The sequence below is a fragment of the Balaenoptera musculus genome, chromosome 5 (assembly GCF_009873245.2).
Source record: "Balaenoptera musculus isolate JJ_BM4_2016_0621 chromosome 5, mBalMus1.pri.v3, whole genome shotgun sequence".
In the NCBI taxonomy this organism is placed as follows: domain Eukaryota; kingdom Metazoa; phylum Chordata; class Mammalia; order Artiodactyla; family Balaenopteridae; genus Balaenoptera; species Balaenoptera musculus.
In genome coordinates, this window is record NC_045789.1 from 27650518 (window position 1) to 27676441 (window position 25924).

The 25924-nt window shown below is 41.3% G+C and overlaps 1 protein-coding gene across 5 annotated transcripts in view; it reads right to left on the reverse strand.

Moving 5' to 3' along the window:
* ZNF827 (zinc finger protein 827) overlaps positions 1-25924 on the reverse strand; it is a 175813-nt gene that overhangs the window by 43373 nt on the left and 106516 nt on the right. For all 5 annotated transcript variants that reach the window (XM_036853681.1, XM_036853682.1, XM_036853683.1 and 2 more), the window contains exon 8: positions 17354-17457. In XM_036853681.1, the coding sequence (XP_036709576.1) occupies positions 17354-17457 (104 nt within the window). The remainder of the gene's footprint in view (positions 1-17353; positions 17458-25924) is intronic.

Genomic DNA, 25924 nt, shown 5'->3' on the forward strand with positions numbered 1-25924 from the left:
CCCAGTAAAATGAAAATGACTTAAATGTATTCAGTGTGCTAAGCACACAGGAACATCCTGGTTGGGTTATTGATGCACACACACAAAAAATCCAGTTTCTCAAAATGCATGCAGTTTTTCTCAAATTCATTTCCCTTTGTTATTACTTGTTCTAACATATGGTGTGCTATCCTGAAAAGGGGCCACCATCGCTAGGGAACAATGAGTCAATTAAGAACTTCCTAACTATGAAATCTCTTAAGTGGACATTTCTATTTAAAATAGCAAAGCCCTTAAGTCAGATGGAGAAAGACAAATACGGTATGATATCACTTATATGTAGAATCTAAAGAATACAACAAACAGTGAATATAACAAAAAAGAAGCAGACTCACAGACATAGAGAACAAACTAGTGGTTGCCAGTGTGTGTGTGGAGGGGCAACATAGGAGTGGAAATTAAGAGGTACAAACTACTAAGTATAAAATAAGCTATAAGGATGTACTGTACAACATGGGGAATATAGCCAATATTTTATGATAACTATAAATGGAGTATAACCTTTAAAGATTGTGGATGACTGTATTGTACACCTGTAACTTATATAATATTGTACAGCAACTATACTTCAATAAAAAAACAATGTTTTAAAAAAGTAAAATAGCAAAGCCCTTTTAGAGATTTTGGCCAGTTTCTTCCCACACGCCAAAAGAAAATGAACACACACACATTCATGAGTGTAAACAGATGTAAACGGGACCGCTTGTAAAGGTTTCTCTTGTCTCCACCCTCAACCCTTCCCCCAGTGAATTTTGAAGCCTGAGTCACCCTGGAGGAAACTGTAATTCAGTCTCACTCTCCAGCTCAATATTAAGTAGTCAACCTCACAGCTTGCCAGCAAGAAGTGGACTGCTTTTTTATCACTGAATCTTATTACCTCATTCCCTATCTCAGCAAACTGCCTCTGAACGACTTGGCTGAAAAATTGTATGGTAACAGGTCTAGTCTAGAGAATCATCTACTCTATTCTGGTGGTTGGAAAGCACTTAAAACAAAAATTTAGCCAAACAATGTATTTATATGACGCAAGTCTCAAAAAGTCTAGGAAGAATCTCCATTTCCTCAGATATTACAGATGACAAATAAAATATTGTTAAAAAGGGATTTCAACATCTGAGGATTGCTGGAGAGAGGTGGGAAGAGGCACATATTTAACTCGAACCTGAGTTTTTGATGGTTTAGTACTTGGTCGTGTTTCTGAGAAATTTCCTTATTACGTGCTATTTCCTTGAATGGGGAAAGGCACCCTCCCCGCTCCACACACACACCAAAAGAGTCATATTATGTACTAGCAAATATGAGCTCTTCTGCTTGTCAGTAATGTATGTAGGTAACAAACATTTAGGATTTCTGTTGTAAATAACGGATATTATTGTCTTACACAATATAATTTGGTATAACATTTGTAAACAGCCATCATTAGTGGTTTTACGACTGTAAATCACCTCTCCAATGGCAGAACTGGCAAGACACAGATATACAATAGCCTCTAGGCATACTTTGTGAGCATCTGTTTGAGTAATTTGCAGTTTTTATTGGTGAATTCACAGTTCCCTGCCATAGCTCTTTATAAATAATGCTGGAGCAATTCTTGGTGAAGCTAAATTCCCCTTACTTATGAAGGCATTCTCTTTTCTACAATGAATTCTAAATAATGGATTTGTCTTGTCATTTTTAAAAATAATTCTGATTTCAAATTCTGTGAGTTTCCAAGCGTTTTTTTATTGAGTTTTGTAGACTTTTTTCCATAAATATTCAGTTAACTATCTAGATAGTCATTTTAACTGATTAAGAAAAAACCCAAAACATTCAACTAAACATAATAAAATAAAAATATTTTGGGCTTCCCTGGTGGCTCAGTGGTTGAGAATCTGCCTGCCAATGCAGGGGACACGGGTTCGAGCCCTGGTCTGGGAAGATCCCACATGCCGCGGAGCAACTGGGCCCGTGAGCCACAACTACTGAGCCTGCGCGTCTGGAGCCTGTGCTCCGCAACAAGAGAGGCTGCGACAGTGAGAGGCCCGCACACCGCGATGAAGAGTGGCCCCCGCTCGCCGCAACTAGAGAAAGCCTTCGCACAGAAACGAAGACCCAACACAGCCAAAAATAAATAAATAAATTTATAAAAAAAATATATATATATTTTTTGATTTTTTAATTAAAAATTTTTTTTAGTTTTAACAAATTTTATTTTTTATTGCAGTATAGTTGATTTACCATATCATGTTAGTTTCAGGTGAACAGCACAGTGATTCAGTTTTATACACACACACACACACACACACACACACACAAATATATATTCTTTTTCAGATTCTTTTCCTTTATAGGTTATTGCAAAATACTGAGTATAGTTCCCTGTGCCATACAATCCCTCTTTCATAGCTTAATAGTAAGAAAAATGAAATGAGATAAACATTGGGCAATACTCACCACCAATAATTAATTATTACAGGGATTGCACAAATTCCATCCACTATAAAAAGAATACCCAGCAAATTAAATTAACTTTCTCTGCCTCTCTTATCTTTATTCAGGGCCTCTCTGTTTCCATTAAGCCTTTCAGGGGACCTTATTAAGGCTTTAAAGATTAAACAAGAAGTCAGATTAACTTTTTAAAATGGAAGTGAGATTCTGTCATTTCTCTGCTCCAAACATTCCAGTGGTTCCTTGGATACTTGCAGGAAAGCCCAAGCCCTTGCTAGTCTCCTCGAGCCTCTGTAAGTGCTTCTCCCTCCCTCTCCTCCAGCCAGCCACTCTTCCTGCTGCCACTTCCCCAAGCCAAGCCCATCCTCCCCTCTGGGCCTTGTAGTAACTGCTCCCTTTACCCAGAACTGCACCTTCTCAGGGAGAAATTTCTCTGACCATCCTACCTTCGATGGTCCCTTTCCAACCCCCCTTACATAGCTTAGTTTTTTCATGTTATTAAATAATATAGAAATAAAATTATATATTCCATAAAAATATATATTATATACTTCCACAATGTTATTATATATGTGTGTGTATATATTATATACACACTGTATAATTATTTGTATATCATGTGTCTCTATCTCTAGCACGTAAGCCCCATAAGGACAAGGACTTTGTTCTGTTCACTGTTGTTCCCCAGACCTAAAAGGTACTCAGCGTATCATAGCTGCTTCATAAGTGTTTGTTGAATGAATACATAAACTTTCTTTTTACCCCAGGGGTACATACACCTCATAATAGCTTCTCAGGCTGCTCATCAAATACTTAATGCTACTCAGATCCTTTTATATTTAATCCCCATTTCATAGCATCTCAATATCCTCTGACGCTAATGGAGAAGAATGAAAATTATCTAAGGGGCAGTGAATCTGTAGCCACGAAGATCGTTTTTCTAATTGACCTCTTCTGTTAGGAAACTAAACAGATGCAACAAAAATGTGAATGCTCATTTTACTTCTTGATAAAACTACTGAAAACATTCTCCATCAGCAGCTATTATTTTGTTAATTATACCTAAATGAATGATATTTATGAGACCAATAGTGCAATGCAACAGTACAAAGGGCTGTTCCATTAAACACCGTTTTCAACGACCCAGTTAAATAAGATGGTGTGCACTTTTTCTCCAACAGCAGGTGCCCTAAGATAAATTTAATTCATTAATCTCCCTTGTAAGGTTGAAAATAAGGAACCATCCTCAAACTTCAATCATTCCTCAAGTGAACTTAGTAAGTAGCCAAACTGAAATATGTACTTAAAAGACTACGGTCATATTTGTATCTCATATGAGGATTTCACAGCTCTTTGTTAATAACTTACAGGATATGTAACTTAAAATTTTTGAAACAACTCTACCAATATTTATTCATTGTAACACAAGATGTTTGGGAGCCTTGGACAAAGGCCCATCTTGTGTGTGACCATGAGAATGACTATAGTGCAACTCAAAGCATCATGACTCTTATCTTTCTCCCTTAACAAACTTACTCCCTCTAATAAATTTGATTTTTTCTTTATAAGTGTTCCATGCTCATTATAGAAAACTAGAAGAACACAGACAAGTGGGGGAAAAAAAAACCCCAAACCACAACGACAGTTCCCATCATTACCCAAAGACAACTGCTATGAACATTTTGGTGAACTTTCATTTTATTCCTTTTTCATGTCCAAATGCCTTTAAAAAAAGACATTAATTACTATGAAAGGCTTGTAATCCAAGGCAAGTCTTAGTATGACACCAGTGATGATATTTTTAAAATACCACATTTTCGAGTGATAAAAGTAACAGTTGGGAGATAGACCGGAGTGCTTTAAAAATTAACATTTTTCATAAAAATGAAAAACAATTTGGCCAAAAATAGTGTCAAAAATAACTTTCACATACCGAAAGCATGCCTACATGTTAAAAGCATTTGCAAGAGTACACTTTTTTTTTCCTGAGTAAAATTTTCCCCTGCTTTTCTTTTGGCAAGTACCTACACAGTACATACAAAATTAGTGAGCAAAAAAAGTAATTTGTATGAGTCATCTTGCCTTTAAGACAAAATAGTTACCTAAAATCCGCATAACCCATTAATTCCTGCCTCCATACTCTAGCAAAGATTGACAGCCAGAGTTTGGACCTAATCTTTTCTATTTTTTTATTTATTTGTATATCATTCTACCTCTGGGTTATCTGACTCCCTAATTATTCTGTTTCCCGTTCCTATAATAGAGCTGATTTCCCTGATAACCTCACCACTGCCTTTCCTGGGACCTACCCATTCATGAATCTTTCAACTGAACATCCCAGAGTCTAATTCCATTCAAGTTAAAAGAGAAGCAACTGATCTGAGTGACTCATTCCTGGATACTTAAGGCAGGGACCTAGAATTTGCAGATGGATGAGTCATTTTGACTGGAAAGCCCTGCATGGGAAGAAGGTACCCAAGGGTAAACGTAACAGAGGATGAGGAAATCGTGAAGGCAGTAGTTGCCAATCAGAGCAAGACATGTGAATGGTTGGTATCCCTTAGTCTGAAGTGCTTTGATACCTTAAGATAGGTTCTACGTTCCAAACATCCCTTACAAGACTTTTTCCAACATTTTCATCTCTTGCAGCTGAAAATATCTCCATTCACTTTTGTAGGTCTACCATTTTTTCTGGGGTCACATCTGAACATGGTTCTGTTGAAGTTGATCTCCTTGTCCAAAGCTCCAGGCATTAACCTCATGATAAAAACTTCCAAGTGGTGTCAATCATTCAGTACCAGAACAAACAAGATAGCTTCACCTTTGTTCAAATGATGTGTCTGATGATAAAAATAATGCATGTTTATGGTAAAAATGGAAGTCCATAAAATATAAGTAAAAGTCACTTGAAATCCTAATTACCCTGAGATAGCAGTTAACATTCCTATCCTTCCTGATTTTTCCCCTGTATGCACACATTTTTACAAACCATGGGGTCACACCATTCATGCAGATTTGTAACCTGATTTATATTCTCATCAACTGTATGAAACACTCATTTAACTCTGGCATCTAGCTGGGGGAGTTCACCAAGGGAAGATGGCTAAGAATCATTGCTTTATCCATATTTTTAGTAGATCACTTAATTTAGAGATTATTCATTAGGGATCCAAGTCATCATATGTGTAAATGATGGATTCTAAAAAAAAAAAAAAAAATTGATTTGAAACATAGGTATCTCACTTTACTTTTGCTGACTTTAAAAAATTATAAAAGTGTAAATTAATGGTAAAAAAAAAATAGAACAAAGGATATAAACTGAAAAATGAAAGAATGCCTCTCACTTACTATCCCTCTTCTCCCAATCCCAGTCTTTTTCACTCCTCGTGCTAATCACTGTTCAGAATTTATCTGTGGGGAAATTACCTCCACACATGCAAGCATTTTGTGCACACATAAAATGTACCACCTCTTTAAAAAATATATAAATGGGATCATGTCACACATATTGTCTGTAGCCAGCTTTTTGTTTTTTAAAATCTAACAATATATATTAGACATCTTTTCATATAAATTCTAAAAGATCTCCTTTATCCTTTTTTAATAGCGCTAGAATTTTCCATCGAATGTCCTATGGTTCATTTCACCAGTTCCCTACCTATGAACACTTCATTTGTTTTCATATATTTATGTGGAGAGCACAGCCTTGTCCATACACCTTAGTGTTACTTGCTCAAGTTTATTGGTAGATTAAATTCCTAGAATGGGACATGAAGGTTAAAGTTCACAAAATAACAGGGAGCACTGTATTTCTCTGTAACTTAGAGAATTCATTTCTTATTGACATCTTTAGTAGAATATTTAACGTAGGTCTTGCCTCATGTAAACCCCACAATGGCTCACAATAGAAAAAGAGAAGGAAAAGATGGGGATGAGACAGAGTGCCCTGGAGAAGACAGGTAGCTGAGGGCAGAAATGGCTGTGTATGTGTGGGAATCTCCAACTCCAGGGGGCTCATCTCAGTTGATTCTTGCAGAGGTGAGGAGAAAGGTGTAAGAGTAGGGAGGGGTGTAGCCTGACAGCTGTAGAAAACTGTTTCTCTCTTCAGGTGTAAGAAACAATTGAGGAAGTGTCAGAAAATCTGGGGGACATTTCCCAAGCAAGAGGAAAAAGCCATGTATCATTTTTTAATAATTTGCAAGAAAAAAAAATTCCCTTTCATGGGCTGCCCAAATTCCAGAGAGCTTCAGGCCTGAATTCAAATCTGTCTCACACAGTTTCCCCTTAGTATGAATGAGAGACTCTTATGTGAACTTTTGCCCTATTTGGATCAAAATATAACACTGTCTCTCAATAAAATAATTTACATTAAAAGAGAAGCTCATCTCATAAAGCGGTTGGCTCACGGATGGGAAAACAATTCTATCTGAAATAATTCCAAACTTTTTAATATGAGACTAATGACACAGGGAATTTTATGCTTGGGAAGTTTTATTATTATGCATGAAAATCAGTATTGGGTTTTCGCATTAATTCCAGTGTTAACCTTTTACCTCAAACCATCTAGTCTTCTTGGACCTCCATCTTCCACTCTCTGCCCTCAGAAATGCTGCTCTAGACTTTCTTTTGTGGCAGTTAGATCTATATCTAAGGTGAAAAAAATGAACACAATAGCCCTGCAATCTTTCTCCTGTCAAGCTTAACTGTTTAATTCTAAAAGAGAATTATGTCACGGCAGTTACCCACATTAGCTAGGGAGACCACCTCTACTTGAAAAAAGCTTTATTGCACACCTTACATTTATAAAGAGGTCCATTTAAACCTACAGTCAAAATCGGATCTGTGTCATAATCAAAGTCTCATCAGATTTCTCTTAGAACATTTAACACTAGCTCTACAAACAACATAGTTTTTCGACAATATGCTTTCATCCAAGATTGATGAGCGATTACACTTGGTGGTGGCTTCTGGGAGATACCATGGTCAACAAGTCAGCTTATGCCCACCAAGGAGTTTACAGCTAAGGGAGAAGGCTGATGCTTAAATAAACAGGAAATTCTAAATATCCAAGGAGATCAAAGGAAGCGGCACCTAATCCAGTTTTGGAGTGGAAGGGGAATGCAGAGGCTATTAAACAAACAAACAAACAAACAAACCTATAGGGAGAGACTGCAGGTGTCAGTTAAACTTTATCCTGAGGGCAATGGGAAGCCACTAGGGCTGACAGTGAGATGAGGAGATATGCCTTCTAGAAAGATTACGGCTGCAGGATGGGAAGACGGGACCATCAGGGGTGACACTGGAGACAGGAGGACCTGAGAGAGACCACTGTTGTAACCCAGAGGACTAATGATGGAGACTCGAACAAGCTTATTGGCAGCTGGGAAAGAAAGGAAAACATGCATTTAGGAGAGAGGTAGGAGGAAGAATCATGCAGGGTAACTGGTTGGAAGTGGAAGGTGGGAAAGAGGCAGTAATGGAAAACGATGCAGCAAATACTGTCATTCCTGTCCCCTCTCCCGCCATCACCTTGCCTTTATCACTTCAGCACCTGCCTTCCCACTACCAGCACGTGCCTACATTTGCCAAGGGCTTCCTCTGGCCACGGGAGCCTGCTTTGACCACCTGTGTAGTAAGACCAGGGTGTTGGGGAATTGACTCTCCTGGGAGCAGCTTGAATCTCACCTCTCTCAGTCCCTCCAGTAGAAAACTCTGAGGTGTGTGTCCTCCATGGCTTCCCAGAGTCCCCCAGTGACACTAATCTCCAGTTGTCTACACAGGTAACCTGTTTGAGGAGGAACCTTCTGTCGGCTGCCTGCCTTTCCCTGGCCCGCTTTCCCGTCCCTCTCCCAAGCTTTCCTGGTCTTGCTTCCTACAAAACTCCTTGCACAAATCCTTGCCTTGGGATCTGTTTGTGGAGGAACGCAAACAAATGGTATTGAACCTTATGATTTGTGCCATGGGAGGTGATGATGTTACTCAACAAGCTAGGAAAAAAAGATAGAGCAGAGGGTTTTCATCAGTTTTCATTATTTGGGGAGGGGAGGGATGGAGACAGCAGGGGTGGGGCGGGGAATACGTTTAGTTTGGGACCTGTTGAATTGAGAGAACTTGCGAGACCCCTGTGCGGGACGTCTCAGTAGAACTCCAGAGGAGGACGTGGGGAACCAGGGATCTCATGAAGCCAGTGCAAAGATTGCCCATACTTTTGCACTTCTAGTTCACACCTTCCTTTTCTGGATGATAGATGGAGAAGAGAAATGGTAAGGACTTTGCTAAAGGAAACACACTGCATGAGGGAGAACAGCCCCCAACTGAAGCCCCTGACCGTCATTCCAACAACCACATGGAGGAAGGGCTGTGGTGTGACGTGGGGCAGGGGTGTCTCTCTCACCGCAGAGAGGTCCCCGTTTGGCCTACATATGGGAATACAGAATGGATCCGTTTGAATGAAAAATAGATGGTCTAGTTTGCAAGCGGAACGGCTTTTCTTTTTTTCTACACTGGTTACCGGAGGGCAGTTGCTGCCCTGCAAAGGAATAAACACAAAGAAGAAATTGCATGAAATGAGAATATGTATTTTTGATAGCAAAGGAATGGAAGAACATATTGAATATACAGAAAAGGCCTTGTAGATTGAATTAGCTGGTCCCAAACTGAAGCCAGGGTCACCACATGGCAATTTTCAAACAAATACTCTCCATCGTCCATTACACATACTCAAGAATTTGACCTTTTATAGCACTATTCATTCTCCAGGCATCTCAGTAGTTTTTGCAAAAGTAAAAATACAACCACGGGCACTGCAGAGGCCTTATAAATGGCATGCAGAAAATTTTATGTTCTGCTCACAGGAAGATATCAGGCCAGGGCCGAAATGGTCACAGCCTCAGGGACCTAACCTGAGAAACACCTGAGAAACAAAGTCTTCAAACTGGATTTTTTCTTTTCCAGTATATTTTATTACAAGATATTGAATATAGTTCCCTGTGCTATAAAGTAAGTCCTTGTTGTTTATCTATTTTATATATAGTAGTGTGTATCTGCTAATCCCAAACTCCTAATTCCAACCCCCCTTCCCCTTTCGTAACCACGAGTATGTTTACTTAGCCATACAAAAGAATGAAATAATGCCATTGGCAGCAACATGGATGGACCTAGAGAGTATCATACTAAATGAAATAACTCATTCAGAGAAAGATGAATATCGTATATCACTTATACATGGGATCTAAAATATGACACAAATGAACTAATTTAAATAACAAAAAACTGGTTTTTTAAATAAAACTAATCTATTTTATTTACTTATTTTTGGCTGCATTGGGTCTTCATTGCTGCGCGCGGGCTTTCTCTAGTTGCGGCGAGCGGGGGCTACTCTCTGTTGCGGTGCGCGGGTTTCTCATTGCGGTGGCTTCTCTTGTTGCAGAGCACGGGCTCTAGGCTCGCAGGCTCAGTAGTTGTGGCTTGCGGGCTCTAGAGTGCAGGCTCAGTAGTTGTGGCGCACGGGCTTAGTTGCTCCACGGCATGTGGGATCTTCCCGGACCAGGGCTCGAACCCATGTCTCCTGCATTGGCAGGCGGATTCTTAACCACTGTGCCAGCAGGGAAGCCCAAAAAACTGGGTTTTTAAAAGGGCTTTTGGATGTCACCATTTCCCGCAAAGTACAAACACGAAAGTGTTGATGATTATCTTCAATACCAAGCGACTCAACCCCGGTGCTATCTGGGCATAGATAAAGGGACTTAGCCCAGTGACCACAGTTTTGTCCCCTGTCTTTGTGGCTTTCCATAGATAGCTCAGGTGAGGCATCTAAACTGGAGATAAATTTCTCCTTTGGAAAGGTTACCACAATTAAACCCCTTCAGTGTGTGAACACCACAACCGCTGGTCTGCAGAGACCTGATTAGTCACATTTTTGAGAAGGACTAACTTGGACACGAAGACCTTTCTCTGGAAAGAATTTTTAATGGAGTCAACAGCTCCCCTTTGGAATTCACCTACACTCTGACTGAGACCAAACTAGGCTGGTGAGGGACAAATGGAGCTGGTTGCGAGCACATCATTTTTAGCCTCAAATAACATTATCTGGATCAGGAAGCTCTGTAACAACAAAACCTTCTCCCTCTAGTAAACAGCTGGACAGACTACATAGCGCATCTTTTGTAAGTACATCAGAGAAATGCTGTAAGCATTGCAGAATGCTTTCCCAATTTGAAACGGAACGGGAATCAGAGATATCAACCTATATGTCACTTAATTCGGGGCAATTTTGTGCTACAAATGGAAATGTTCCTGTAAACTAAAAATTGTCTACTTGAAAGACAGCTGGCATCGTCATCACTTTCATAGTCTCTGAAGTGAAGATGCACTCGTATTGATGGCCTGGAGGTGGCCACGTGGCATCAAGACCCACCTATTTGTGAATAAGACAATTAGCCTTAACACAGCTTGATGAATTTTCACAAAATTACCCATGCATATAATCAGCAGCCAGATCAAGAAATGAAACGGTCCATCTTCCCAGATGCCCTTCTTGTGCCCGCTTCTCAGTCACTACCATCCCCAATACTGTCCTTCAAGGATTATGTCCCTTCCCCAACTCTTAGTGGGTGTGGTAGAATTTCTAGTAGACTAAACTGATGTTCCCCATACCAGTATATAGTTTTGGCTCCACAAGGAAAATAAAGAAACTTGAGTTGAGGTCACAGTACCACTACAGATGGCAGTTTTTGAAAAAGAGGGGATGTGGAAGAAGCTTGACGCTCTTCTATTCTCTTTCTACTGGAAGCTTAGCTAGGGCTAAACACGGGCTCTCCTGATTCCCAGTGGAGAACTTTTCCTTTTGCATTGCTCATCAGATCACCACTCACTTCAGTGTTATGTATCTTATTTAACCAGGAGGTTTTAACCAGGTTCATGAAACTTATTTCTACAGCTCAGACAATCCATTAAAGGTTACTGAAAAGAAACATTGTTTCTTTAAAGTTTCTTGACCGAAAGAAACATTCCAAGTGACTATGATTACTAGATATCAAAGCATTAAGGGAAGAAAGAAAAGAATTAAAAGGGAAGAGGACAAAATTAGCATTATATTAATAAACAGTACATTCTTATCTTGTCACTGCTTTGAAATATCTTATTTAAAGGACTACTTTTTATTCCTAACTAAAAGAAGGCCATCCATCAGTACTACTTCAGATGTCAACTGGGAGTACATATGGGCAAACACTGGAGAGATGTGCTTCTTTGCTCACTGCTGGTGACACATTACCTGACTTAGGAGGCAGTGTGACAGGGCAGAAAGAGAGAAAATGCACTGTGGAGTTCTGGGTTTGAATTCACGGGCTGCCACTCACCAACTGGATGATTCTGAACAAGTTATTACAGGCATATCTTGCTTTATTGTGCTTCGCAGATATTGCTTTTTTTTTTTTTTTTTTAACAAATCGAAGGTTTGTGGCAACTATGCATTGTCAGATGATGGCTAGCATTTTTTAGCAATAAAGTATCTCTTAACTAAGGTATGTATGTTGTTTTTTAGACATGATGCTATTGCATACTTAATAGACTACAGTATGGTGTAAACATAACATTTATATGTACCGGGAAACCAAAAAATTTGTGTGACTCACTTTATGGTAATATTGGCTTTATTGTGGTGGCCTGGAACTGAACCCACAATATCTCTGAACCCATGAAACCCTTAATGTCTCCGCAAAAGGTACAAACTTCCAGTTATAAGATAAATAAATTCTGGGGATGAAATGTACAGCACGGTGACTGTAGTTAACAATACCACATTGCAGGTTTGAAAGTTGCTAAGAGAATAGATCTTAAAGGTTCTCACAAGAAAAAAAGTTTGTAACAATGTGAGGTGATGGATTTTAACTAGACTGATTGCAGTGATCATTCTGCAGCATATGTATAGCAAATCATTAGGTTGTACATCTTAAACGAATACAATGTTATATGTCAATTATATCTCAATGAAACTGGAAAAAGGGTATTAAATCTCTCTGAACCTCCATTTAGTCACCTGTAAACTGAGCATAATTCCTATGTCTCAATGGGTTGTTTTCAAAATTAAATGAGATGACACAGATCCCGGGCCTGACAATTTAGCAGGTCCTTGATAACTATTAACTTCCTCCTCTGTACAGGATGGATCTGTTTAATCAAAAAGGAGCTTAAGCCACAAAATGATACACACCAAACAACACCCAACGTTCCACTGTTTATCCATGACTTAGTCTGAATTTTAAAAGCATCTGCTGTGTTTGAAAAAGGATTGAAGAAAACACTTTGCTGTAATCCAGGAAAGCTTGGTATGTCTCTCTCTCGAGATATGAGTCGGGACGTCTTAGCATAAACAAAGGTGACATGCACATCTTTTAAACCCACTGTCTGAGAGAGGTCATTCCTATCTGGGCAGCTGCATGGCAGGCCAAGAGTTAGTCACTGGTGGTACTCTAATGCAAGGCACCATTAATTTAGATCTCAGAAAAGTGTATATGACATGGTACAACTTATATTAGAGTGATGGGCAGAACGGAGAGAGGAAAATGGATCAAGAATTGGCCTGGGGACAAGGCAGACCATTCTAAACGTGCCTTTTTATTTAACATCAAACCTGATTGGCATATCAAGTCTTGAACTAAATTTTGCTCATGTTCTTTACTTCTTGTTTGGATGTTATGAACAATAACAACAAAAAGAGTTTCTTTTTTTAAAGGGAATTTAGCAAATAATGGGTGAAGGGATTTACAAATACAAGTGCTGATATGTTTTACATTGTCTGACTCCAAGCTCCATCTGAAATAACAAACAGAAGCATCGGTGACTCCAAACACAGTGAAAGAGTTCCACGGAGACCTGCATTTTCCTTCACACCCGCTCTGCTTGTGTTTTTGTTTTTTTGGCTTAATACAGAGCAAACATACTGTGACTTCAAAATCATAATAAAACAGAACTGAAGCTCCACATTGCTTAAAAGCAGTGCTGAGACGTAAATCCTTCTCTTAATAGCCTTTGCTTCGGAAAGACGACGGGAAAACAGAAATAGCTGCAGGTACATGGCAATGGGTCTACACCTTGCACAGAACTGCCCTTCGTGCCCTGAAAAACACCTGACCTCAGAATCTTTCCTCTATTAGTGTAAATCTTTTACAAAGTGAGACAACTATAAATTAGACAAAGTACATTAAATTACACAGAGTCTGTAATTTTATCTCCCCCATAGTAGGAAATCTCTTTTATTCCTTTTGTACAATCCCCACCAGCCACGGCACTAGCCAGGGTGCACTCAAGTCACCTATTCACGGCCTTCAGGTTATTTTGTCCTTACATCCCTCCAGCAGACAATGACAGCAGCTTTTAACTCATTGTTTTATTAAGGATTCCTGGTGTTACCTCCGCCTAAGACATTCACAGCAAGTAAAAATGTTAGGTCTCGGCTCGTGAGGATTTTTTGGTTCACAGGAAAGTCAGTCTAGAAATAGTGGCAACAACCGGGTCCAGGACACTGCGAAGCTCTGTGTTTATTCTGTTTCTCTGGGATGGTGGCAGCTGTGTGTCTTAGAGACCATCTGCCGAAGGCAAATGCCTAGTTAACAGTGCTATTCTCAATTTTTCCATGATCCGTGGTGCTACCACCTCTCCCCATTTTGCTCTCTCCCACACCGCTTGCTTCGTGCTCCGCAGGCCTGAAACACAATCACAACCCACTGCGTGCATCACTTTGGCCTGGAGCTGCCAGGCCTTCAACGACACTCTCACGTGGTACACTCCCCTGCCCCGTGGTCTCACTCCAAAGGCGAATGGGAGAGAATTTCATCCCACTGATAGAGGTATATAAATATATACCAATATATATCGTTGAATTAATGCTGTGGGTTTTCAGCATTTGCAAGGGCCTTCTTGGATTGGAACTAGGCACATTAAACCTCATTAATTATGGTCTCCACTAGTTGGGACTCTGAGATCATTCTCCAGGCTGACATTTATCTCTGCATGATGTGTGGCAAGAAGAAGTTTGCTAAGTAAATAAAGAATGGAAATAATATTTTAATGGTGACGTTTAAATTACGCAAGAGAAGATGTCCAAGGGTGCTGAGGCTTTTATTTATATACTCACAACAAATGATTTTCTGCCTGGTCACTAAAGCCAGCTATCTCCTTCCTGGCTTCCCCATTTCTACACAGCCGCCATAGGTCCCTCATTCAACCTGCTGATAACAAAGCTAACCAAACTAGTCAACTAGCCCATTTCCTGCCTGTCCTATCCCCGTCCTCCCTTTCTCGAATCCAGGCCCTCATTAACAACGCTGCCGTAAGTACTAGAGCGCCTTCATCGGACAACTCGTTCTTGCCACATCGTCAGTGATTCCGAAATCTGCTGCCCACTTGGTCTTCTGAAATCTTCTATAGGAATTTATGATTCTTATACCCTAGAATCTTAAGATCTTTAACTGTGGCTTCAAAATTTCTTTGTTCCCAGCACTGCATTTAGCAGAGTCCTGGAACAGACGTAGGTCCACCATATCTATCTAAGACCCCTGGGGCCTGATGTATCTTGGGATTCATACTTTTTCTGATTTCAGATGATAATATGGTGCGTAAGATATTATTTTATGTAGCACTCCGATGGGCCTTCATAATCAAGCACATTGATATTTCTGCAACAAAAATGTATGGATTTCATCCTTGGCATAATACATAAAGGCTATAAACAGCCTCCCATTAGGTTTTGCCACCAAACAACTTATTCAAAAAATTATGGATTTCAGAATTGTGGGTAAGGGACTGGGGAGCTTGAGTAGGTAGTACACAACGGCCATTTATCACTGTCCCGATGTCAAACACATGTTTTCTTGAAAAGTCTCCATACTGCAATCTTTTGTTAGTTCAGATTGGTCTTCTCCACAATTCGTCCAAATAATCAAGGTTTTCCTTACAAAATATATCTTTGGATTATAAGAACTTTGTGATCACCAGGTTGTCCTTACCACTTTTAATTTTCCTAATTCTCCATTTCTAAAGCATTTTTACCTTGCTTGCTTTAAATAGGCCCTTTTTAGTTGTCTATTTTGGCAAAATTTAAATATAGTCATTTTGCCTATCCTCTGCCTAAAGAAAGGCTTTTTCAAGAACAGAGACTGATTATCCCTCAAGAATGGTGGATTTACATTAAAAAAATCCCAGTTATGCTGACTTCTCCCCCCAAAATAAGAGTGAACTTTTTAAGGGTGAGTTTATCTAATTTGTAATAAAAGTCTGTCAAGCGAATCATAGGAAGTTCCCCAGCCGACAACACAACACACATAGTTAAACATATTACTTTTTGAGGGCGAGCTGTAACTTGACCAATAAACCCTTCTTAAGATATAGCCAAGCCACACATTAAGCCAGCAATGCAGGGTTTGTATATACATCATGGGATGCTGGCTGTATGGGTCACAACATTCTGACAGGCAATTACTAGGCAGTTATTTTGACATTAGAAAGTCACAATCCATCAACTTAACAGCAGGGTGATAATTTGGGGAACAGGGAGATGGTTATTCAAAAAGACACTGTGAGAAGTAAACAGTAGTTCAAATAGCCCCTGTTTGAGAATGAAGACGTCAACTAACCAGAATTTCTTTCCACCTGTAGAACCAGGTATTACGTAATGTGTTTTTGTGTAAGCATGTTATTTATGGGGTTTGAATAGAAAAGCCCTGCCAGGCTAACAAGGCTGCAGGTCCCTGGACTCTATAGAGATGAGGAGAAATGGATCTGCCATCACAAGACTAAAGAACGACAAGGAGTGCCCTTTTCCCCACTGTTTGTCACGGACCACTTCCAACGACCTGTGATATCCACAAGCCAGTATCTCAGAAGATGCTCCTTGGCTCTTTCTGAATCGCAAAACACTCAGCCCTGCAGCCATTTGCATCTGTGACACGGGCTCCTTGCGTGTGAGGGGGACACCGGACTTTATTCTTGCAGGAATTCCTGGCCAACAACCCTGCTGTGAGCCCCTCGTGCACACATGTGGCCTTGGTCTCTCTTGGACACATGAATGGGTGTGGAGGCCACCAAGAGCTTCTGAAATTCTCTCAGTGACTGGGAGCTGAAAGCTTCCAGGCAGCTGGACTGGTGGTACTGGGGTGGGGGAGGGGTGGGAAGGGAGGAGGGACTCCAGGGCAGGGGTTCTCAAATGTTCTCATTTCCTGACAACTCTGAGAATGCACACGTAAGTCCTGAGGGATGGCCATGCTGTTGGTAAAGGGACAGCAAGCACGTCTTTCTTTTTGCTTGGGAAGGGAGCAACGAAAAAGGAAGCGTGGATAGGAAATTGTGCATTGATGCTGAGGTGGCAAAAGGGAGCGGTAGATGGATCTATGCGGATCCTCTCAGAACAGAGGCGAAATCTGGGTGGCAAGACTATCTTAACAAGCTGTGTTGCTGCCATGGAAACCGAAGTGGTCTTTGTGGTGGCCTACACCCCCCCAGGGTCATGATCGTCCCGGTCTGCGACTAGCTGTCTTGCCACCGTCCTCCTCCATCTTCCTGGCTGCCTGCCTAAAATACTGACAACGTGGAAAGCAAATTATTTCCAGGTTATACTTCGCTATTTCAAAGGAATTCACTCTACGAATGAAACATCAGCGGGTAAAGAACAATAAGCTCCTGCAGCAAAGAAGAAGAGCTTTCTTACTGTCTGTTTTTTCTGTTAACAAACTTTTGTGGCTATTTAAATTTTCTCTCTCTTCAAAAACCTAGCTTCAGATGAGTAACTTCAGCCTATAAACTGAACGAACGTATCTGAGAATCCACGCATTTCAGAAAAGTAATTTTTAAGCAACCATTAGTAGAAGCAAAATCGACAATGTTTCCATACCTGGAGCTGATATTCTTCCGTGAAGCACAGATTCACTGGGCAGCAGGTCTTTTGAATTGGAGGTGAATGGTGATTGTCTAAATGTATCTTCTGAAAAGAAAGGGCTGGGGGTGGGGAAGGAGGAGGGAAGTTTAGTAAATCAAAGTTATTGAAGATACCCAGAGCATCTGGCCCCAAATATATACGTATACACAAACAACATGTGGGATAACGTATTTTTTAAATGCTGTTTAGAGACTATAAGATTGTGCTTAAAATGGAGAAAGAGAGACTATATTACATCAGACAAGTGCCATCTGCACATTCTGCCTATTGGTTGTATACTTAAGGCGAACAGATGAAACATCTTCGATACATTGTTAAACCCACTATCAGGACAGCTGAGCAGTAAATTTTACTTTTGCACTGTATGATCTGGGAGCGAGCTGTGCCTGAATGAAGACCAAGCACATGAGTCAGATCAGAAAAGCCTGTTTTGGAGGTCTTTCCAGAGTGGTGACAGATTTGCCCCAGCTCGCCCACATTTTGTCACCTGACCCCTCAGGGACCAATGGCACCCCTCGGAAGGGCAGATGGCTGGAGTCAGGGTCCGCCGAGCCGATGGAGACAACTCGCTGGTCCCCCACAGGAACTGAGTCTGCATCCTACAACTGTCTTGGTTTGGAAGGAGTTAAAGCCAGCTAATGGGGCTGCCAGAAGGGACCCCGGGGAGCACTTTCATTTTTCAAGAAACTGAGGCTTTGACTTGAGTGATTCTAAGCTCCCCTAGTGACTCAGCGAGAACTAGACACCAGACACCCAGGCAGGGTTTTCCCCTTATACCACAGCCATAGTGAACACAAACACTTTGGCTGCTTTTAATCAGAGGATTTTAACCCAGTCATAGGCTCCATCTCCCATGCCTCTAAAGTAAACTATATTGCGATCACGTGTGAGAATACTGGAATACACAACAGAGTCCAACATGGAGCACGGGAAGCCCTATTACTGTACAACAGAGCAAATTTCACTCGGTGCACAGGTGATGTAAGGTTCATAGGCGGCAGCAGCGCAGCCCAGAGCTAGCAGGAAGCCACCAGCACGCTGAGGCTGGAGAGACAAAAGGCAGAGGTAAATGGAGCCCAGGGAACTGAGGTCACCTGGTGGAAGCTGGAGGCAAGGTGAGCCTGCCCAGCAGGGAGCTGGGACCACAGAGGTGCAGCCGCAGCACGAGGCAGACAGGGAGGGCAGGGAGGGAGGGAGGGAAATACCCCGCCTCTTTCTTAAGCCCCACCCCCACCACATCAAAGGCTCTGATTGGCTGAACCTTCCCGGAAGTCAGAGATGTACAGCCTGCCGGATCGGCTCCTGCAAAACTGCAGATCGGGGGAAGGAACAGATCTGGGGTCACGCAAGCCTAGGACTCCTATGACTGGTGCTGCTTTTCCAAACATGCCAAAAGGCTACGGCTTACTGTTATTAAATATTAAAAAGGAAAGATTAAGATAAAAATGGAAGACATATCCATCTTTTAAAAATAAAACACACAGTTAACAGTATAGTTTCACATGACTCTTAGGCTAGATTTGATGCAACTTTGTGTGGCATGCTTTTCTTTTTTTTTGTATTGTTTCTGATAATAAAATTTTAATCATTACCCTTTCCTCAGACTGTTTTATCTCTCTTTTTTTTTTCACACACACACTGTATTTTATTTTTACAAGAGATAAATAAGCTGACACCAAGCATTGTAAATGGATGACCACAACAAAAGCAACAATGATTGCAATTACCAAACACGAAACACACTCATACTATGTCATAATATTGACATTCAGTCCAGTAATCCTCCACTGTAACAGCTCCTTTACTTTGCAGTGAAAATTGATTTGTATATTTTTTGCCTCTGAGTCCTTGTGGGATTTTTTTTTTTTATTCAAACAAAGTCACAAAAATTATAATCATCCTCATCAGTTCACTCAGTCCCATGTAATTAATTTTTGTTTTCATCTTGATCTTTTGTTAGCACTTTTATGAATTCATCAGTTTTCCATTAGAGTTATGAAAATGTGTGGCATGCTTTTTATTTGTATCTTAAACATAAAACAATTTAAATAGGCTTAAAAAGTGAACTGGCTATAGGCTAGTCAGTGATAGGGAGTGGGGAGACATGTTGTTTTGTGCCAAACAACTCAAAACCTGCAAGTGATACAAAACTCGTGAAAGGATAAGGCAAGGCAGCATGGAGGCTAAGAGAGTGCACTTGAGAGTGGGCAGTTCTAGGTCCAAACTCCAGCTCCACCACTTAACGGCTGTGTGACCTTGCACAAATCACTTAACTTTTCTGAGCCTTCATTTCTTGTCTATAAAATGGGACGTTAATAGCATCTATACCCACTCTAGGAGGACTGAGTAAGATGGTTCATGGAATGTGCTTTTCACAGTGTCTGGCAAACAGTAAGTGCTCAATCAGCGTAAGCTGTTTTTATCTGTATCTCTGCCTAGCTCAAAAGGGAGCATAAATTAATCAACCTTTCCTCACAAGTTGACAAAAAGAATAGAGTTTCCTTGCATAAAATGCATGAAGAAAAGGTCACTCTGATACTGAAGGTTCCGTTGACCGCTGGAGAGATTCGGTTAATTTCTAACTCTTCCACAAAGAAAACTGTTTAGAATCAAAGAACTTCTAAGGAGGTAGAGCCCTTGGAGGATTGTTGGTCAGACCCAGAGTGTGAGATTTCTCGAATCCCACCTCCTCAGCTCTGAAGCATCTATACAAGGTGACAATGACATGCTCGTGTTTGATTGGACAGTTCAGATGGGAACCACCACCGGCTGGCCCAAGGGCACAGGGTAAACGTCAGGCAATGGGCCTTCGGTTACCCTGGAATGACGCTAGAATCTGAGAGTTCAGGAAGCTCATGGAACTGTTTGGTCTGAAATGTGGAGACTTCCTTTGGGGACACCCAGATCCCCTAGAGAGGCCCCCTAAGGTATCTAGGAATATCACCCTTCTTGCCACAGAGAAAGGTGTGCACTGCCCTCTTTCCCTCAGTTTTGCAGTAACTGCAATTTAGTGAGTGTCTGGGCATGCCAGGCACTGGGAACATAACATCAGCGAAACTGGCTACGGCTGCAAATGTTAAGAGGGCTCAAAGACCTGCGTGGCTACCACGACTAGACTAACGCTGTGGAAGGGAGGGGCGCGGGGTGGCAGTGCGGGCCCGGCCAGGAGCGGGTCTCCTGCAGAAGCCACAGCTGAGCTGCGACCTGAATGGACAGCAGGGTTGTCAGGGTTCCCAGTGTCTGGGGGAAGTGTCCCCTGCACAGTGAGAGATCACAGCCAGTCTGCGGAGCGGGGTGAAGCTGGAGCGCCGGGCAGGGTGGGCACACCGAGTGCAGGGATCCCGGCTTTGTCCTAACAGTCCTGGAAAGCCCGGCGGTGTGTTCAGTAAGGCGGGGACGCAGTATGATTGCAGTTTCAGGAAGCTCCGCCCGGTGGGTTGGAGAACCCAAGGCAGGCGGCCAGAGCAGCAGTCCATATGGGACATGGTGACTCTGGTGGCCAACACTGCAAAGCGGCAGCGACACAGGCAGATTGAAAAATAGCTTAAGAAACAGGGCAGGTAAAGACCACAGGTACATTTCCAACCAACCCGAAGGTTTCCAGGTGAAGCAGGCAGAGGCGGCCACGCTACGTGCTGGGAAGCGCATCCTAGGTTTTGCTAGCTCTGCATCGTCACGTGTTCTCTTCAGCAGATTTTCACGCACATGCGGAGTGAAGCCCTATTACCATCTAGCCGCTCAGAAGAAACGGAGGCAATCGCTGAGGGAAACAACATTGCAAATAATTTTCTACCCTGGAGGCCAGCTTTATCCTGTATAGAAAAGAAAAGATTTCTCCTGAAGAAGTGGAGAATTAGAAGGGGATGAGGCTGGATACTAGAAAAGCACAAAAGGACTGGCAATGTTAGGGGCAAAGAGTCAATGGAGAAACTTTGACAAGTCAAGGCAGCTTAAGACTGGTGTAAGGTCTTATCTATAAAGAGAAGATACTACGTTAACAGAGCATGTCTCAGACCAGACACCCCGCTGCAATGCTCCGCATTCGGATCCATTCACGCTGGGAAGTGAGAGTGCAGTGGTTTAGCACTGAGTTTGGAATCAGAAGGATCTGAGTCTGAATTCCATATTGGCCACTTGATGGTGAAGTGATCTTTGTCAACAACCTCCCTAGCCTGTTTCATCATTGGAAAAGAGCTTTTAAAATACCATCTTTATAGGGCAGCTGTAAAGGGTTAAATAAGATATTTCATGTTAAAGTTCTTAGTACATCGTACATGCTCAATAAAAATGGCAACTAACACGTGTATTGCTTACTAAGTATCTGGCACTGCTCTAAAGGGCTTTGTGTATATTAACTTCATTGAATCCTCACAAGGACCCTCTATAGGGTGTCAACGATTACTATTATCATCCATATTTTACAGATGAAGAGACTCAGGTACAGAGAAGTTAAGTAGTTGTCCATGCCCGTGGGCTGAGACAGGATTTGAACCCAGGCCTGTTGGCATCGCATTTTGCACCCTTGCCCATTAAACTAAGCTACACTGCCTTTTGCTTGGTCTCTTAACATCTAGGGTAACGCATGGACAATACAAAGTCATGGATCCTTCTTGGAACTGACAGAACAAAAGGAAGAGACAGTGGAAGAAGGGAGGGAAGGGGGGTGGGAGTACTGTTTCAGTATGCAGGATCCTAGGTCACCAAAGAAAGGCTTTTTCAATTGAGAAATAGAACATGTGAAAAATGATTTGGTTATCTTTAACTTTCTGCCTGTGATCTGAGAACAGAAGATGCTGTACTTATAACTTAGCACCAAGCAAGGTCATTCTCAGAATGTGGAGATGGTCATCCTTAGGCCCCTTTTCTTTTCCTGTGCCTCACAGGGTCTGTAAAGTGCAGAAGCCCATCTGCTCTCAGAGGACGTCCAGCTCTGTGGTGAACAAACCGGCCCCTCGTTCAGGCCACAGGGACTGTGGGTGACAGGAGAGTGTGGCGGGCAGAGAGGGGAGGCCCTGGAGGTACCCGATACAGGATGAACCGGGTCTGCACTTTTCAGGGAGGAAAAGAGTCAATGAACTGCAGGTTTTACGATGTACTAGACTCTGAAGCGTGTGTGTACCGTCCTTCAACTGCTTAGGTAGTTATCAATTCTTCCAGGAAAAAAGGAGCAAGCTTGCAAATGCCGCGTGGTTCGTGCTTCCAGACTCAATTTAGGCATTTTAGTGTGAAAAAGCCCCTCCACCGGAAAGAGAGCTTAGGAAGTGGAAAACGCAAAATCCGTCCAGAAAATGACTTATTTCTAGTTCACATTTTTTGGTAAAAAGTTGGTAGAGAAGCAGGTTGACTAATAGCTAATGGCGGAAGGGACCGTCACTTATTCTCATTTAACAAAATCACCACCTACCACAGTGGCTCCCCTTTGGTCCTGCACAATGACAGGCCACCTGAAGACTAGCTAACTCGTATAAATACTTGATAAATACTCAGACACAGCATCTGGAAGATGTTGGTGTAGACTTAGAACTGCCAAACACCCCCATTACTTTTCCTGCCTTTTGCTACTTGGAGAAGACAAAACGTTTATTTATTCGAGTTTCTTTTCTGAATAAAAATGAAACGGACAATGAATGCGTATTTTGATTTTTCTCCTGCAGAAAATCTAAGGGTTAAAATAGGAAGGGGCACTGGTGTCACGGTGACTGGACAATTCCAGGCATTAGATGGCATGGGCTGTGAGGTCAACAGCTCAGGGCTGCAGAAAGAAACGATTTACAATAAATAATAAAAGAGTCCATAAAAGATTATGGCTCTAAATAGGGATACGTTTTGCTAACTGCTGACTGTGGCACAAATATTTCCACCTTTAACATCTGAGTGCCGACAGGAGTTCGGCTTCGTGCAAAACAGAAGGCCCATCTACTTACAAACCATCCCCCCCGGGGTGCCACCACTGAAACCGACACGTTACGGGAATTCTTGTTTTGATGGCAATAGCAAAGCAGAACAAAACAAAAAAGGAAAAGAATAAGGTGGATATAGTATGTAAGAGAAAGTTAAGAAAAAATACTTTATGCTTAGTGGTGGCACTATAATTTAAAAGGAACACCAGAGAAGAAGTCATTTTTTTTCCTTCTAAAAGACAATAACTTTTAGGACTGAACTTGGGGATGGCAAATAGAAAAGAAAGATTAAATAAGAAAAAAAGACTTTGCTCTGCAATGAATTTGTCCTCAGACTCTAGAAAGATCTACATATTTCAGGGTAGAATGAAATTCTATTAAATGTAAGCGTTTCGGGCAAATCATCCTGAAGTGATATTCTGACTTCAATCCGCACATAGACAAAATTTTCTTTAATCAATAAAAAAGATGGTGTTTTTTCAAGTAAAAGTACTTAATTATTTATTCAGCTATGTATCATATAACATAACAGGGCTTCTGGATTTTTTTCTAAGAGCTGATTAAATATGTCCAAAAGAATGTTGGTTAATTTTTATTTCATTTTGTTTTATTTTAAGGAAATTTTAAGACCAAATTATCTGACTTAGATATTTCAGAGAAGCTATATATTGCGGAAGGAGAGCCAGAGCCCCCTTCTGGGGTGGGAAAGTTCTGTGGAAGCCAATGTTTTCCCTCTGCAGCTGCTACCTGCCTCCCAGCAGACCCCAGCCCCTGGGCCACCTCACCAGATGGCCATCTGTCCGTCCTGGTAACAGGGCTGCCTCAATCTCTACTTAGCCCCAGCTCTCAAGTCAGGACACTGAAATACTTCTTTTCTGTATGGATGTATCAGGTTAATTTTTTTAAGAACTGAAATTCCATACATTTATCAACAACCATTGTACTGATATTTTTAAAACTCTGACCTCTGAATCACTTAGACCCAGGAGTGACACACTACGTTAACATTTTGAAATGAGCAGGAGGCGCTAGTCAAGAAAACAATCCTCTATGCCTCCAAAAGCCTCAAGCAGAGACAGGCGACGGACTACATTCTTCCAAGAATAAATCTCACTCTAGTCCCAAGACTTTCTGACTACATGGAATACGAACGTTGCAGATTGAAATGGATACAGGTAACTTCCACATGGGATCTCCAGGTATACATCTTGCAACCAAAGGAAATGAGAACAAACCGGAAACATTGTCCTTGAACAAAACTACATCTTGCTAACAATAACAGGTTATAGTCATTGACACAGAGCACAAAGGGTTGTGGTTTCCTTTTTCTTTTAAAGCTTTTCAAACATATCCAGATAGGATTATTCGAAAATAAGGAACAGGGGAAATATCTGGATTAGTTATAACTATCTTCTCAAAATTTCTTCAAGTACTTTAAGGTCAGAAGAAACTTTCTCAGAAGCTGTACTAGCTTGCATGAAAATACGCTCACAATTGAACAACAAACACATTGCCACACTTTATTTTTAGATATTCCATTTTTTAAAAAGATCAAATAACATTATTTCAAGTTAATTTTCATGATTAATGCAATTTTCTTTAGGTAGCGCTTATTTTTTTCTCAAATGTTACTGTCCTTGGGTATTTGCTAATAATTTATAATAGAATAATGGATGCTCAATATTTCTTTTGTATATATTTACATATCTGTATGTTTTGAAACATATTGATAAATCATTGTATTTGAAATCTATTAACTGCTTAGTTCTACCGATTTTTGGAAAAGGATTTTTGAGCTCTCTTTGCAACCCGGGTAAGGTCCTTTTGCTCCAGTATAGCCATCTCTGTATGTCACTGCAGACAGCAGGTGGTCATCCTACCTGCCCACTTGGGCCCTCACTTCATTTTGGATGAGACCGGGTAGTTGCTTCTTCTGAAATGGGCCCAGATATCAACATTTTAGATATAAAAGTCGGTGCCAGTTTCCCTGTTAACTTTCTTGCAGTCAGTTAAAAAGGTAATCTATAATGAAAGAAAACACAGCTTTAATGGCGCTCATGTATACTGTCCCTCCCGAGGACCCCTACTCTTGAATGATTTTATTTACTTACTTATTTTAATAAAAGCACCCTGGGTGGCAGCTCAGGGGATGTGGCGGTGGGGCAGAGTGCTTGAGATTAAGAACAACTGCGAGTCCCTGACCTGAGGACAGCCCTGAGGATATGAAACAGCAAGTTCCCTATTCAAGCTTAAAAGGGACACAACAGAGAAGCCCTCTTATGACCCCAGTGGGCTAGGCCTGGAAACCCAGTCATCCATCACGTTGGGCACACACATTTTCAAAGAAAGAAGGACTGTAGTGAGGAAAGCTTGAATGAATCGTTATACACTGGCAAGCTTCAGCCGGGGCATTTATCTACAAATTGAGACTTGGCATTGCAGATTCAGTGGGTTTCTAAATGGGGCTTGTGGGCAGATGGAGAAGCAAGGTCACTCCATCATTCGGCTACACGTATAGGCACCAGATTTTCTTTAATTTTTGGAGGTCATAAGAAAGCCAAGATGTGCTTTCTTCTCCTCCTCATTGACACGGCTGTACACTTGGTTGGTGCTGATCAGCTAGAAC